Consider the following 16,334-nt stretch of genomic DNA (forward strand, 5'->3'; position numbering starts at 1 on the left):
CAGGCAAAGTATTGGTCACTCCCAAAGCTGCCACTTCTGGAGTCATAGAGATACTGAAAGCAGGGTTGTGTCCTTGGTAATAGCAGGCTGGAGAGCAGTTGCTGGGAAAGGTTAATTTTCTTGCCCACCAGTCAAACATAAGGTTGTGAGCAACTAACCATGGCATCGCTAGTATGAGCCGGAATTGAGGTGCCTTGATGAGATCGAACGAAATGAATTCTCGGTGTCCGTCCTGGCACAGCAAGGTTAATTTGGCTGTGCACTGGGTTACGGGTCCGGATGCGATTTCAATCCCATCCACTTTGGTTAGCTTATCTGTAGTCGGCTTGGAACATAGGGGAAGCCCCATCTCTGCAGCTAGGTCCTGATCTATATAATTCCCAACAGCTCCGCTGTCGATATATGCTTCAATGGCATGCATTCTTGACGATTGTTGGTTATTAATCAAGATCACCGGAATTGCAAAGTGTGAGGTCGGTGGCTCCTTTACCTCACTCGACAAACTGACCTCTACGTTTGCCGAGCTGGGCAGTTTCCCAACTGACTCTCTTCCTCTTTTTCCGTGGCTCCAACAAACTTCCTCTGAGGTTTCACTGGGCAGTCCCTCAGGAAATGCCCAGACTTCCCGCAGTATAGACATAGTTGTTGTTGTCTCCTTTTATGTCGTTCTTGTTTTGTTAGAGGGGGTTGTACCCCTCCAATTTGCATGGGTTCCACAGTATTCTCTTGTAGTCGAGGTACATTATCTCTAGGCCGAGCGTACCCAGGCCAAGGGTCCATCTTTGAACGGTCTGCTTTTCAGTCTTGCAACTGGTGATCCAGTTGCACAACTAGGTCTATGAATTCAGAACAATCTCTGGGAGGATCAACCACTTGAGTTAGAACGTCCTTTAATTCACCTTGTAAGCCCCGATGAAATAATGTGGTTCTTTTGTATTCAGGCCAACTAGCTTCAGCAACCAGTCGGTTGAAAGTAGCAATGTACGTTAACAAATCCTGATTTCCCTGTTGGAGGGAAAGGAGTTCATTGTCCACAGCTTGTTCACGGGTATGGCGAGCAAAGAGTTTATCCATTTCCCTCTGAAAGTCTCCAAAATTACACCAACGGTACCGACCAATCCGCGGCACTGCCACTTAAGTATGATAAAACAAAGGCTACCCAGGCTTGGTCATTTGGGAATGCTCCAGGCCTGCAAAGAAAATGAAGGCAACACTGATTTATGAAGGCTGCGTATTTACGTGGATCTCCAGAAAACCTCTCCGGGGGTGCCAAAGGAACTGTACCTGGTAACACGACTTGTACCGGAGTAGAGACTGTGGGTGACATACTAGGACTTTGCATCGGTGGGTTGTTTCCAGGTAGAGGTGTCTGACCCGCATGGGATTGCAAGACTTGCCTGCTAATGTCTTCGGTACGCTCTTTAGTCACCAACAAGTCTCTCCGAAGAGCGTTAGTCTCCTGTCTGGCAGAGTGAACCTCTGCACGAAGTTCTCCCAATAAGTGGGTCAATTGGTCTAATTCTGATGTTTCCATGGCGCCCAGGTGGATAGATTTGGTAGGCTTCACGTTCTGTTACGCTCACCTGGTATCCACGGGGACGCCACCCAGCTGCCAGAACCCTGGTGCCCTTCTCGGTCACTCCCGGGTATTATCAGCGGGGAGTTCTAGCTGGAAAACAGGTGGGCAATGTTCAAGATAGAGCAACTGGGGAAATAACCACCCAACACCCAATATGCCTGCAGCGCCTCCCCGGGCCTTTCCTCACCTTGTTTTGGGCTTTGGCGAGCTCTCCGTCCTGCTTTCTTGGCAAGGGCGCGTTGTCCTCTGTGGGCGATTGCAATCGAGTTACTTCACTCATGCTGCCCCTTTGAGTCTCTCACGTAGGTCTTATTACTGTTATTCTGTAAGCCTTTCTTTGAACTAATGATGTCTTTTCTCTCCCAGTAGGTGCAAGAGAGTCCGCTGTGGGCCGTTGGCTGGATTTGGGCTCACCGGCAAGTGATGCTGTTTCGGGAGAACCTCGATGTGGTAAGTGGGCGCTATACGAAGCGCTATGGTGCCGTGCTTCTGCTAACCTGTTGTCTTTTATTCCGGTTGGCCGCAGCGTTGACCGAAGCAAGAGGCTCCTAAGCAGTGCTGGTCGATGGGCGACTTGAGAGGCAAGTTGCCGGCTCTGATGTAAATGTCTAATGTCTCTTTTCTCTCTTTTTGCAGGTTCTAAGATCCAAGAAGCTTGCTGTTCCTTGGGTGCTGATTGCAGTCTGCGGTGGAATCTCAGGTAAGCTGCTGAAAATAACGATGTCCCTTTGTTTTGCAGGTGCGGACTTTGAGGTTCGAAGATGCTGCACAACACGATGAGCGTCACGTTGCTAGAATGCAAAGTAACGCGAAGTGTGTACTGGAGTTCGGGTGTGGTTTATATAGCCTGCAGGCATCCCAGGTATCACTTGGCCTGCCACACCCAAAATGCTAGACCACATGGTTCAGTTTAGGAGCTGCGCCATGTGGAGGCATCCATGTTGTTCCGCAATGTCCTTATGGGCCCCGATTACTGCTCTAGCATATGAGCCTGGCGCCAGAGGCGCCAGGACTGACTCCAAGAGTGTCTAGGGGGCAAATGTCAAGGCCCTTAAGGGCCTGATGGGGGTAGAAGTAGCCCACCTGGCCTGGCTATCCAGGCTTAGGGCAGGGATCGTGACAAACTCTTAATTGCTGATGGATGAGACAGCATGACAAAACACCTGCTCCCAGCTCAACAACAGATTAGAACTCAAAAGGTATCACCAATAACAGGACAGCTCGTGTAGCCCAACCTTGCCAGCGGCTCTCCTGCGGTCTAAAAGTAGTCATCTTGTAGGATTTTGAACAAATACACACGTGTCACAGTTAAAAGTATCATAGAACAATACCAACTCTGATACTTACAACCTGCACTCATCAGCACCTCATGCTTCAAAACTGCCCTGCACTTTTGCCTTGGTAATTCCACACTCCTCTGTCCCTTCTCAGAGAGTAAACACACAGGGGGACTGGGAATGGGCATCATACCCTGTACAGTATCCCAAACATGTTTTCACACAACAGGAGTACTTGTTAAGTCAACTGATTATGATTTAACATACATTTTCATTCAATCTAAATGACCCTCCAACCATGCTAGCTGGGTCCTCAAAATGATTGGTATTCCTAGATGCTGGTGGTGAGTTGCCCATCTAGGGTAGGGGACAGAGTGGCTGACCCTACTTCTCAGAATTGTTTAAAAAGAACAACAAGACACTTTGCGATGTGTCCAATGTACTGAGTTCCAGGAAGGACCTCAATTAATTTAATTGTCCTGCTTTCTTGAACTGCAGCTAGTTTAAAAGCAACATTGACCCATAAACGTGTAGACGTAACTCTTGCACATATTTTGTAAGAATAGGGAGCATCCCATTATTATTGGGCAATCCCTGACTGATATTGGCCAACCAGTTTCAGTGGTTCATGTTGGCGTGAGCACTTTCTTCAGGACCCCGGATGCCTCATTTATTATTGAGCATCAGATCATCTGCTTGTGGACTGATTAAATATCAGGCAAGGCCTGTCTCTGCACCAGTGAGGGAACAGGAGGGGAGGAAGGACACCAAGTGTTTATTTACTACTGGCATCTAACTTATTTCTTATCTGTGTGTTTAAACACAATTAGTGTGCTGAACCAAAATGTGGCACAGACAGCGCCCAATCCAAAAGCAGGGTGGCCTTTATCTTCATGATGTAGGTACTCCCTGGACAGTCAGAGAAATTATAATGTGTCAGGGTATGTGGGTGGAGGGTTAAAACCTATTTCTTTTGTATAGTAAAATGTTTAGTGTCACGTTCTATCCGCAGGGCAAGGTTCTACAGCCAGGCAGTAACTTCCTCTGCCTACTGTGGACCAAGTCCTACTATTCTCTTCTTACCCGATTCTTTTATTATTCTGATTCAGTGAAGAGTCGGGACTATGCCGCGCAGATGGAAAACGAAACCTTGCTCCGTAATGTGAATTGGAGCCCCTAGTCTCCTTATCTAATACAGAGACAAGTGTGGTTTCCAGTATATGTCAAGTTCTGTGTTTCATCGATTACTTAAAACTGATGTTGTGATTTTAACTGGTCCTAATTTGTATAAATGCAACTATTGTGTGGTCGGATTATGCATCCGACGTTACTTTTGACCAGGAAGGAAAAGGTATACAAAATATTCAGTTTCACATAGTTTAGTGATATAAATAGGCATGTGTTTTCCCATATGTATTGTTTTACGATCCTCATCCTTTAAGAGATTGGGGAGTGGTTGTGAGACTGCAGGAACCCGTTCCTATGGCAACAACTCTGGGCCGCCGGTAAACAAATGCGTGGATGGCTGCCAGACAATTTGCGTGTGCCTGATGTGGATGTAGGTCATGTGTATCCAACATTGGCTATGGCCCACAATTAAAGTGAGCTTGGGCCCTGCAGTCCAATGTACATGCAGGCCCTCTCTCTATAGGGTTTCTGGGAGTGGTATATCAGAGAGGCACGCCAAGTCCTCAAAGGTGTGTGTATATACATAACCCATGTGTTAATCACTAGCGACGCGCACAGCAAATATATACAGTGTGAGGGCTACTGGAAGATGTAGCTCACCCTAGGTGATGTGGCATTTATGTATGGCCAAAGGGACCGCAATTATTGCCAAATGGCTCTTCTCAGTGCATTCTATGAGTAGCATAAAACATTGAATAGAAATGCCCTGGGCCCAGTGTGTCCTGCATTGTGGCCAACACTTGCCAACTTATATGTTCATTTAGACCTTTAATATATGTGTGTAAATGATAAATCCAGAGTCGTTTTCTTTTGAATAATAGAGCATGCAGCTCACCTCCTCTTTGGGGGACCACAATGTTTTCCAAAATGGTCCAGGTGAAATCTGAATAGCTATGTCCCTTCTGTATAATGTGCTCTACCATGGGGCAGTGGTCTTTTTGATTCTAATGCAGGAGTGATGTTTACCGATGCTTATTTTCACTGGTCAGGTTGTCATCTCCACGTATCCAAGGCTGCACGCACACATGATTATGTAAATTATGTTACTGCTGTTACAGTTCGTAAAGCTCTTCTGATGCCATGGATAGTGCCAGCTATGTCAATAGAAGTACACCTCTGTGTCTGGGGGCACACTATACACTGGCCGCATGGGGCATGTCCAGTGGGACTTGAGTGATTTCATAGGATATTGGGGATCTTGTCTTCTATTTCTCCATAAGTGTGTACGAGAGAATCTCAGAAGTTTTGCCTCTGTTTCATTGCAAACCTAGGGGGCCTCATGGTCAATGAGCCCAAATTCAGTATTGGCCAGAGTTTGGTCACTTCTTTTTTTAAGTTGATTGACCAGTGGGGAATAGCTGAAGACTGCTGTGACACTGGTTTTGGTTATATTCTATCTTCCCCCATGTTGATCAAGAGAGATCTCTCTGGGGATGTTCCTGGCTCTCTTCTTAGCATGTCGAACTGTTTTCTACGTTCAGATATCCCCGGATTATCAATTGTTTTGCCCAATCAGTAGACCATTGGTCATTATCCCATTATACTATAACAAAGAAATTGCCCAGAGGTATATATTCTCGTAGGCTTCTATGGTGGTAGCTTTGAAATAGTAGTAATGAGTTTTTATCAGTGGGTTTACGGTGCACTGTGTTCTTGATTCCCCCATCTTGTGCGGTCAGAACTAGGTTGAGGAAATTGACCACGGAATGGCTACTCCTCTTGGTGAATTTGAGAAAGCCGTTTAGAGTGTTAAGCCATGGCATGAAGTCAGTAAATTCATGAAAATATCATCTATGTATCTAAGTCCATAGTTTGATATTTCTATAGAAAGGATTGTTGATACCATAATAATTTTTTTTTTTCAATACCTGCTACATACATGTTATCTAGACTGGCGGCAAAAGTTGCACCCATAGCAGTTCCTGATGTTTGTTCATAGAAATCTTTTTCGTAGATAAAGTAGTTCTTAGTTGAAGCGATTTCCACTAGCTGCATAATGAAGGTTACTGGGATGTCATTGGGCGCTTGTTTTTCCCTCCGAATTTTATCAATTACAGTGAGTGTCGCTTCCTATGGGATTCTCGTATATAGAGACTATATCTAGGGTTACTTCTTGGAGAGTCACATGCAGCGAGGCTGCCAAAATGGCAGAGGTGTGCCATAATATACCACTTTACATGACATGTTAGGGTTACAGACAATGATGGGGACGTCCTGTTCCTTTTTACATGCCCATTGAAGGCTTTAAGTGATTTGGAGTCTCGAAACTGGAAATGTTGATTAAAAATAAAATCTATGAGAAGGCCTTAAATACAATTAAATGGCTGTATCGTTGGGCGATATGCAGGAAAATGGGCAACACAGGACTGCCCCCTCTCAGTTTTCCTATATTATTAGGCTTCTTGGGGAAGGAGTGAGGGGAGACCCGACCCTCAGAGGCATTACCTGGCCGCACAGGCTTAACGACAGGATATAATTACTTGCCGAGGATGTCCCACTTTACTTATGTAACCCAACAGTCTCAATTCCAAGAGTAATCGAGATGCTGAGCAAGTTCAGCGATCATTGTGGCTTAAGTGTATGCTGTGGTAAATCAGTGTTCTACGTGGTGACTCACAATGGAGCCCGCTATGGTCCATCAGGGACCTGCTTATATATTTGTGAATACAAATAGCCAGATCATTTGAGGAGTTCCTTAGGTTGAACTGGGAGCTCCTACTATCCAAATTTCTTTAGGAGGTGAGGAGATGGGACACGTTATAGCTAACATTAACCGGCAAATTGTTCTGTTAAAAATGATTGCCAACCCAAGGTTTTTAAATATCCTGCAATCTACACCATGCAACAGTCCTAAAGAGGAATTTGACAAATTGGAGGGGGAGAAATGTGTAAGTTATTGTGGGGCTTAGCGGTCTTGAGAGTTGTTTTAGACACACTATTGAATATGGTTTGGCATGGGGGCTACATTTCACAAATTTAAAGTAGCATTTCTGGGTGGTGCATTTGGTTGTAGTCAACCATTGCATTATTCTCTGGGGGGATAACCCAGCCATCAGAATTGAGAGAGGCTTTTTGGGTTAAAATCATAAATACATAGTAGAAGGAAGGTATGCGCGCTTCCCTCGGCTGGCACATGGGCAGTTAACACCTGGCAAGTAATAATATATAGCGTGGGTTGGAAAAAAAGGGTTAGGACGGAATGTCACCCAGGGACAACAGATTGTCACAACAGTTGAAACACATTCAGGGGTTAAAGGGATGGGCACATGAGGGTGTAAAGTATTTAGGCGAGGTTCTTGGTAATGAAGGTATTAAACCGTTTGCCAAATTACAGGTGAACTAAGATCTGGACAGAGGGTAATTCTACCAGTACAACAACAAAAAACTAGCCGTTTCTCTGCAGGGCCACATTTTCAGATCACGTCAACCCTGTAGTGGTAGCCCACTTTCAATTTACTTCAATTGCCTGAACTGTTGAAATTGTCTGCATATAAATTGCATTGTTTGTTTTTCAGCTCTCAGCATGCTGGGTCTTCCGGTCAAGCAGGTCTGCCCCCCTTACCTGTGTCTCCTCTCACTCGGTTACCTTGCAATGGTGTAAAGCTGCAACCAAGCACAGGTGACCCTGCAACCGTGTAATCTGGGAGAATGTTTGATGTATAAGTAGTAGTATTGCTTTTCTAATGTAACAGTTTATCACATGTATTGATATGTGGAAATATGATCTATATCACCAAGTTTGACACATTCTTAAATAGTTAATAATCAAAAATGAACTGTGCTTAACAATGAAAAAACAAATCAGTTTTCACTTCTTTGTCTTTGACATTGTACTATGGAGAACAAGACGCACATGGATTTTATTCCCACATAGTTTTCTCAATTACTTTGTAATTATTTTGCAGATATGCATTCTAGGTTTCCCCTCCATTTACAGTGAATTGTATATTGCCTGGTTGAACAGATAGTACAGGGTCATAGTACTAGGTTAGATTTTGAAAAGGAGCATGCAGTAAGCAGCGTATGTTGGTTTCAAACTAAAGATGTGATGGGATGACATGTGGTCTACTGCCACAGCCGCACATTTTGAAACTGGAAACGAGGGCTCAAATCATGGATTCCCCATGTGAACAAATTATGGGATACAAGGAAAATAAGTCTCCTTCACTGTACCCATTAATATTCTTGCATTTATGTGTACTCAAGTGCTTTGCATTTGCTTACATCTAGTGGTTGGTTCTGAGTATTACGTGCTGTTGACTTCCATAATAAAAAGGCATAGACAGGGGAATCCCGGTCACACTATCCCTATCCTACATGCACAGATACCTGTGGAGATTTACTTGTTGATGTCCTTAGAATTCGTTTTTCTGACATAGCCTGACAGCGTAAGCAAAGGAAAGTGTGAGTAATTGTATGTACATCAGTTGCCATGTGGTAATGAAAGGTGGTTATGCGACTCTAAACAGATACAAACCACCAAAAGACTATTACCTGGCAAATAAGGGCTGCCTTTTGAGGTTTGTGAAATTATTTAGTCTCACATGCTTTGGATAGTCTAGTGAGCAGTAACTGAAGATGGTAGTGGGTGAGTTGAAGAATAGGGACATATTTAAGTTTAGCCTGGTTCACCTGTGAATCAACCAATGCATGTGCTATCTTCACAATGGTATTGTGTGACAGTGTGCACTGAGTTTCAACTTGCAGCTTTGCAAATTACATACAATGGGTTGTTTGCAATGAAAGCTAGCCCCCCCCACCCCCAATTCCCGCCCACTATTATGTATTCCCTATACACCACCCCACCCTACACCTTTTATGAAACCCCCAAGCCCCTGCATATTTTTCTAGGTTTTTTTCAGCAAACCTTTTTGGGCAAAAAGAGCAGAGGAAAAAAACGGGTGATGAATGAACGTTGTACCGCCCTGGTATCCCTCGTTGAATGGACTTTACATTAGGTATGAATGGTGGGGGTTTGTACGCTAGGATATAGCAATCTTGAATGCAGCATACAATCCACCATGCAATGGTAGATTTAGTAACTGGGCACAGCTTCTGCCCCGTTGCAAAAGACACAAAGAATTTACTATTTTTGCGCAGTGACTTTGTTCTGTCCAGATAAAACATGGCTGATCATTACATGCAAGTGTATGCAGTGGTCTTTCACCTCGAGTGTGAGGATCTTGAAAGAAAGCAAAAGCATGGCTGTGTACCACGTGTGTGTTTCAACACAAGGTTAATTTACTAACAGTGCTTGAAGGCGACTTGCTCATGTAAAAAAACATAATGGCTATTAGAAACACCAACTCGTAAGTGAGATTTGTATGGAATGCCCCGTGAGCTTATACAATACTGTGTTTAGATCCCAACCTAAAGGGAACTACACCATAGGTGAGTTTAAGTGCGTTATCCCTTACACAAAGGCTTTAACCAAAGGCACCATCCACCAAGAAACTGTATGCTGAGAGGTCCAGGCCAGGGCAGCAAAGTGAACTTGGAGTGAATTGTAGACACATATAGGAGATAGGTAACAGCTCCTGCTGCTGAGCAATCCACAGGGTTAACTTGCTTCCTTCTTGCACCAGATTACCAAGTTTTTCCATTTATTGAAGTAGTAGTTTCTAGTTTAATGTTTTCTGGCATCCTTCATTCATACAATGCGGAGATAGATGTAAGCGACCAAATTCAAGTACTTCAAGAGCAAAGCTGCCAAGTCATAGTCTGTGGATTAGGATGTTTTATGTGTTGATCTTGATGCGATTGTCAACTGGGTGTAATTTGATTGGCGGGTGTATCGACAGGTATAAAAGATGTGGATACCACACTTGCCTTGCCCAAGACAGAGCCAATGAGTATCAATGAGAATTTCTCCTGAAGTAACTTGTGTATTCGTTTGCGGAGGAGGGGGGTCCGGGGCATACGCGTAAGCAAATATGCCTCACCGGTTCATCCCTAGAGCATTGTCTAGGGACCCTGGTTGCGGGTATCTAGATGCAAAGTCTGGACATTTTGTATTTGTAGCAAATAAGTTGGTGTCTGGTTGCCCACATGCCTTGAAGATTGTAGTTTACTGGTGTTCAATTCCCACCCATGTTCATGGACCAATATCATAAAAAATAAAAGATCCTTTTGGTAACCATGACATAAATAGGAAACCCAAATAAATGAACGAATAATCAAGGTTGTTTTGCTTGCTTTTCAGGAAGCTTTTTTAAATTCTGATTTATGACAACCCTTTCCAAATATTTGTTGGGGGCCAAGGGAAGGAAATAAGTAGAAGGCCTTTGTTGTCTGTCTTCTTGGGCATCGTTTCAAGATGCCTTGGCTAACTATGAGTTGCGTAAGCTCCAGAAATGTCCCAGCAAACTGCTTTCTCCAGCTGTCTGTCTTTTCTATGCCGCATCCCATAGAATACAGTTGAGTCAAACGATAAATGTGGTCCATTTGTACACATAGTTCATCCAACTTTCCTTCCAATGCCTTCCTGAGCATCTCATCTATCCCTCACCCTCATCCCAAATATCTACCCGACTTTGTTCCTTCCAACCACTATTGAATGTGCTATCTTATTATTATTATTATTAGGGTATTTAACTATCGCTGACCTAGCTACTGCAAGCAACATATCGCTCCTCCTCCTCTTCGCCAGGTAAAAAGTGCTTTGACACTATAACCTATGGTAGTAGGCGCTATACAAAAGGCAAGAAAACATAACATGAACCTGCTTAGGCTGTCTATCAGGCAGTTGTGATCTTCCAGGACATCGTGAACTTAAATGCGGTCCCTTTTTATGCATCACACGGCTGGAGAGTGTGTGGGAGTATGTTCTTTTTCTACTGGCATATTCGGACTGTTGTCTGTAAACCATCAAAATGTCTTTATAGTAGGGATGTTTTTGAAGGTTGTAACAATATCATACCAGTACAAGGGCAAACATTGGTGGGGGTAACTTTATAAATTAATTTGTTGATGATTAAATGTTTAGCAGCCAAAAAAAAATGTAATAACACATTTACCTCAACAGGGTAAGTTCTTCCTGAAATCTTAATGATGGGACAGTATGTGAAGTACTTGGAAAACTTTTCACTGTCAACTGTAGCGCTCATTAAGATGAGATGCAGGTCAGATCGCTTCTGTAAGATCTCCTTCAGGATAATGAGCAAGAAATCGGATTGAACACTTCTTTCATGCACCTGTTGTGGACAGCAAGGGCAAAACAGATTACTGGATGAATAAAAGATCAAAGTTGGCACTATCATACAAGATCACAATTACATAAATGATTTGACATCTCAACAATGAACTTGTGCAGTTTATATTTTCTTTATAGATTCACTGGTGCTAGAGATAGCCATTGATTAAGTCACCTTGTAAATGGTCCCCATTTTCTCAAATTTGCACTCCCAAGGAAATCAAGCATTTTCCCCAAACATTCTGCGACTGGAGTATATAATAGTAAATTATACCTGTCCTAGAATATGTGGGGGAAGGCTTTTAGTGGTGCACAAAAAAAAAGTCACCTACTTGGTGACTTTTCCCCAGGCTACATCACATGGAACCGTGCTAGCAAGGCTACTTACTCAAACAGATTTGAAATCACCCTTGTGTAATAAATTGTGCCCGATCAACTAAGCAAAAAACATGAAGACACAACAATGCTCTTAAACAAGGTAACATATTTTTGGCCAAGTAACAAACTACACTTATTTATCTTCCACAGAGGGCAAACATGTTATATGATTAATGGACTGCATTTACAAACAAGCATTGGCAATGCCAACAGTTTTGTATTTTGTGTAGGCATAGGAGAGCAATTTGCCAGGCACTTCCATAGTGGTATTAACTGGCCATCGATCGTAGCGTCTGCAAAAAGGGTAACTGGGCGTACAACAACAGTGACTGGCAAATGACCAATACTTTTACACAAGCCAAAACTGTTGGCTTTGCCAATGCTTGTTTTTAATAGGACTTCAGTGAAGGACATGCATAGTAAATAAAAATCGAGTGGCTGAAGGCAGACCTGTTAAAACATGTTTATTACACCACTAGGGTGTTTCCAGTTCCAATTACTCATGAACTCTCAGAAGACTGGATTGAAAAAAATACTGTCATGCACTTCAATCAAAGTTTGATGGTAAGCCTTGACAAACACATCCTCCTGATCTTCTAAAAGATCAGGAGGATGTGTTTGGGGCGGGGAGGAGCAGTAAGTGGGTGGGAATGGCCATAGGTGTTAGCATGGTAATGGGCAGTCAATGGGTTGGAAAATAACCAAACACCTACAAGATTTTTGTCCCTCTTCAAATGCCATCTCTCCCCAACTGTACTTTAATGCAATCATTTAGGCTTATAAGTGGCGCTTTACCGTCTCCTAATAGCCAAAACGAATTGGCTGTACTGTAATGTAACAGTTTTGGCTTTGTGTAGTATCGAGCAAATTTGTCCCGCCTCCCCAAGAGGGAGCCACACCCCCTTTGAGGCTATGCAAGTGAGCCTGCTTTGCAAACCCCTCCTTATGGATTTTGACAAGCGGGACCTCACTTGGAGAGACTCCCCCTTAGGGGACAAGGACTCCCCGTTCCTTTGAGGAACTCCCTATATAATTCCCCATGGTAGCATACATGGGACTGTATGCCGTGAAGAACAATAGAAAAACCCGGACACTCGGCTGAAGGCAAAGCCAAAATATGTTGTTGGAACCAGGAAAAAGGTTCTGTCTCTTTACAGAGACATCCACTCAACTGAGATGAGTGTACTGAAAAAAGGAGGGCACGCCAAGACAAGGAAGAGAGGTGCATACGAAAGCAGGGGAGGCCCCCTAAATACACAACACCTGAGAGTAGTCGTCGATGAGAGCCGTGGAGCGTGTGACTTTCAGAAGTATGTGGACAGCTAGGACCAAGCACTGGAGAGAAAGCGTTTACCTGTGAAGAGAGACGGGAGAGAAGCAGATAAATATCCCGGTAGTGGCGCAAGCACAATGACTTCATTGTGGGCAGCACGCCCATCTAAGATGCCGAAACTGTAAGACTGAGAATTCAGCAAACAAGTAGTTTACCCACAGTGATAATGGGATGCCGAGCAAGAGAGGACCGATCCAGTTGAAGCGAACAGAGAGACAGAACGAATGAGAAGAACCCTAGCGAGTGCAGGCCCCAGAGAAGTTACCCTGTAAGACAAGAGGTAATAGGGAGAATGGGAGGACGCCAGGGAATCATTTATCAGGAGAAACTCGTCCCAGTGAAAATGACAAAGCCTTGAATATAAAGTTCATGAAGTTGAACTTTGATAAGGTGATAGAAGGAATCACGCTTAAGCCTGAGAGGGAGGTCATTAAAAGCCAGATACAAATACCCTGGAAGAGGGAAAGTACCCTATATAAGAGGAAGTCAAGAATGGACTAACATTAAGAGAGAATATTCCACTGAGAGAAAAGGAATTACGATGAACAGTGAAAGAAAGATCTTTAATATTCAAACATCAATACCCTTGGAAGAGGGGACAATATCCAATACCCCAAGAAGAAGAGAAGTGTAGAATACAGGAAAAGCGAGAATGCTAATGAAAAGAAGAAAGTGAAGATACAATTTGAATGAGAGGTCAGTAAAACGAGGACACCAAGACCCTGGGAAGACTGGAACATAGTCTCTAATTCAAGAAACAAAGTGGAAAGAATTCTGTGAAGTAAAATATAGAGGAACCCATAAGAGAAAAGTGATACAAAGTAAATCCCATCAGATAGAGAAAGAAAGCCCTGCAGAAAGGGGAAGGAACATTAATAGCCAAGATTGCACAGCACACACAAGAAAGTGTGAGTGTTAACAAAACCTCCAAGACATGTTAGCCTGAATGAAAGAATAACCCAGAGTGCAAATGGGGTTCCTGGAGAACAACCACTAAAGAGAAGGAAAAGCCCAAAGACCTGGTGAAAGAATTACACGAACTCATACAGAGGCTGACCACAGACTATTTTAGAATATACTATTAGCAAGAACCTTGAAGCAGACGGAGAAGCAGTGACCGAAGAGTCAATCAGGATAAGAGAGGCATTCTCATGACCTTAGTTTGCTAAAATAGTGGAAGGGTCAGTTAGATTTAGTTCTTGGACAGCTGACCTATTAATTTGGGAATTTCCTTACAACTGACGAGCACCTTAGTTATAGGTTTATGGAAAGATGGGCTTTTTTCTTATCATTTAATAAAACAATAATTAGAAATTGCATCACTATGTTTGTGTCCTCCTTTTAACCCTGGCCACAGCTTATAGGTGGCGTCACCTAATACCCAAAACTGAACAACGTACAAAAAGGAAACTCGTGCATAGAAGAGCGTAATGATCTAACCATTCGAAAAAAATTATCATGCTGTGCGAATAGTACCACAGAATATTATTAAATGCTTTTTAGTAAGGAATTCTCCAAAGAGGCATGCCATTATATTTCTCCAGAAAATTAGAAATGTATACATTTATTGAACTGAAACACTTTAGGTTTATGAATACACATTTTTTCCACAGCTTTAGAAACGGTGCCCATTCTTTCCTATTTATAGATATCGCCAAGGATTCCAACTTCTTACCAGTTTATATCATACAATATGTTTTGAGTCGAGGGTTTTTCACCTCCTTTTATCTAGAGTGGCAGCATCTTCCTGTATGTAGATTGGCACTAGAGGCAGCAGTCTCCTGCTTTTTCTTTGGTCAGTCAAGATTAAAAAGGATTGTGCAATCGGCTGTGTGGAAACACATTCTTATCTAGAAACTGTAGTTTGTTTCCCTCAATGTCACTACTCGCAACAGCAGGGGAATGTGCTGTTTTCCATATATCAGCGACAACTTAAACAATGTCGGCCCTCTCAAGCCAAAAGGGGAAAAGGAGGGTGGGGGGTGAGGGGGAAGACTCCCTGCTCCAAACTAAACAGAAAAGAAGCCATTCTTCAGTCGCATCCATACCATCATTAGTCTACAGTCCAGGATGAAGTTGTGCAAACTGGCCGCAGAAGACAGACAATCCTCCGTTTATCCGACTTTCCCAAAGAACAAAGTTCTGAAACAATGTCTGGCCCACAGATCTGCCTCTCATCCTCTCCCTATGCATTCTATGTGCCCTAGGCAGAGTCACTCATAGGCAGCTTTAACACACAACAGCAATAACGACCTGGTTGACTGTGCAAAGATAGACACCTTATCAAGGTGCCAAAACACATTTGCTAGGCTCTTTGACTTTAAGGAATGCTGATAAGGTTCCTTAGAAACCTTGTCACAATTGTTAGACAAATGGCAGTACTTTACAGTTCTCTGCAGTGTTAGACCCACTGGGTAAAAAGTGTAAGGATTCTTAAACATCTCCAAGGAACCCAGGTAGCTTTCAATTCTAAGTTGGCGTTAGAGCTAGATATCAAGTTGGGAAGCATCCTGGTAGTTGTCAGCCTTCATCCAGTGCTTAATTTGTGGGGGTGTTTGCTAGGGCTCAGCCCTGGCACTTATTTCTGAGCCCCAGCATTTTTGTCTCGGACTCAGATTCATTATGAAGCAATGATAGCCAGAGCATCCATCAACCCCAATGAGCAGGTGCAAGATGTAATTTAAACCCAAATGTGTTGACACTGTGGGGAGCAGCTCTTGGTAGTGGCAGCAATGGTGGGGAACTGCCGCCCACAGTGTCACAAGCGTGCTAGAAAATATTTGGGCGCTGGCTCTTATTTTCTTGCAAATTAAGCACTGCCTTCATCGATGGGTGTGACCTAAGGGACACTTAGGGACTGGGCTAAGAGATTAGACTAGGCCCCAATATTTGAACAAGCAATCTGGAAAAGAAAATCATAGTCTGAGACCCAAAGTGGAAAAGGATAAAACCACAGAACACAATTCTCCACCCTTGAAAGCCACGTCTTGGTCCCTGAGGAATCCCATGAAGCTTTCTCAAGCCAAGAGAGGATTGTGTACTGCCAGGAAGTATTTTAACATGGTTTAATGTTACAGCAAGTGGTCCAGGATCATGTCTACATATTTCTAGACGGGTGAAGAGAAAATGCCATGTCCGCCTGTTGTGACATCAATGCGGTTGATTATACATTTAATACATTCTCTGCTGTATCACAGCAGGCGATATGACATTCTCCAAGTAAATAGTTGCTGGTTGTTTCCTTTAGGAGCCAAGCACATAGAATCATTGTTTTTCGAATGATTAACTGCTGCAACAAATTCAACAATGCAGCATTGAATCGATTCAGGGACATCCTTTAGTGAACCAGGTTATCAACTACAGGAAGCTACTATAGCATATTCGCTT

The 16,334-nt window shown here is 43.3% G+C and overlaps 1 protein-coding gene across 1 annotated transcript in view; it reads right to left on the bottom strand.

The window, feature by feature from the left end:
* Positions 1–16,334, bottom strand: part of DHX29 (DExH-box helicase 29) — a 1,426,484-nt gene that overhangs the window by 835,608 nt on the left and 574,542 nt on the right. The window contains exon 13 of the mRNA XM_069627279.1: positions 11,061–11,237. Coding sequence (XP_069483380.1) covers positions 11,061–11,237 — 177 coding nt within the window. The remainder of the gene's footprint in view (positions 1–11,060; positions 11,238–16,334) is intronic.

Source organism: Ambystoma mexicanum, chromosome 6p, assembly GCF_040938575.1.
Source record: "Ambystoma mexicanum isolate Mex_15411 chromosome 6p, UKY_AmexF1_1, whole genome shotgun sequence".
NCBI classification, from domain to species: domain Eukaryota; kingdom Metazoa; phylum Chordata; class Amphibia; order Caudata; family Ambystomatidae; genus Ambystoma; species Ambystoma mexicanum.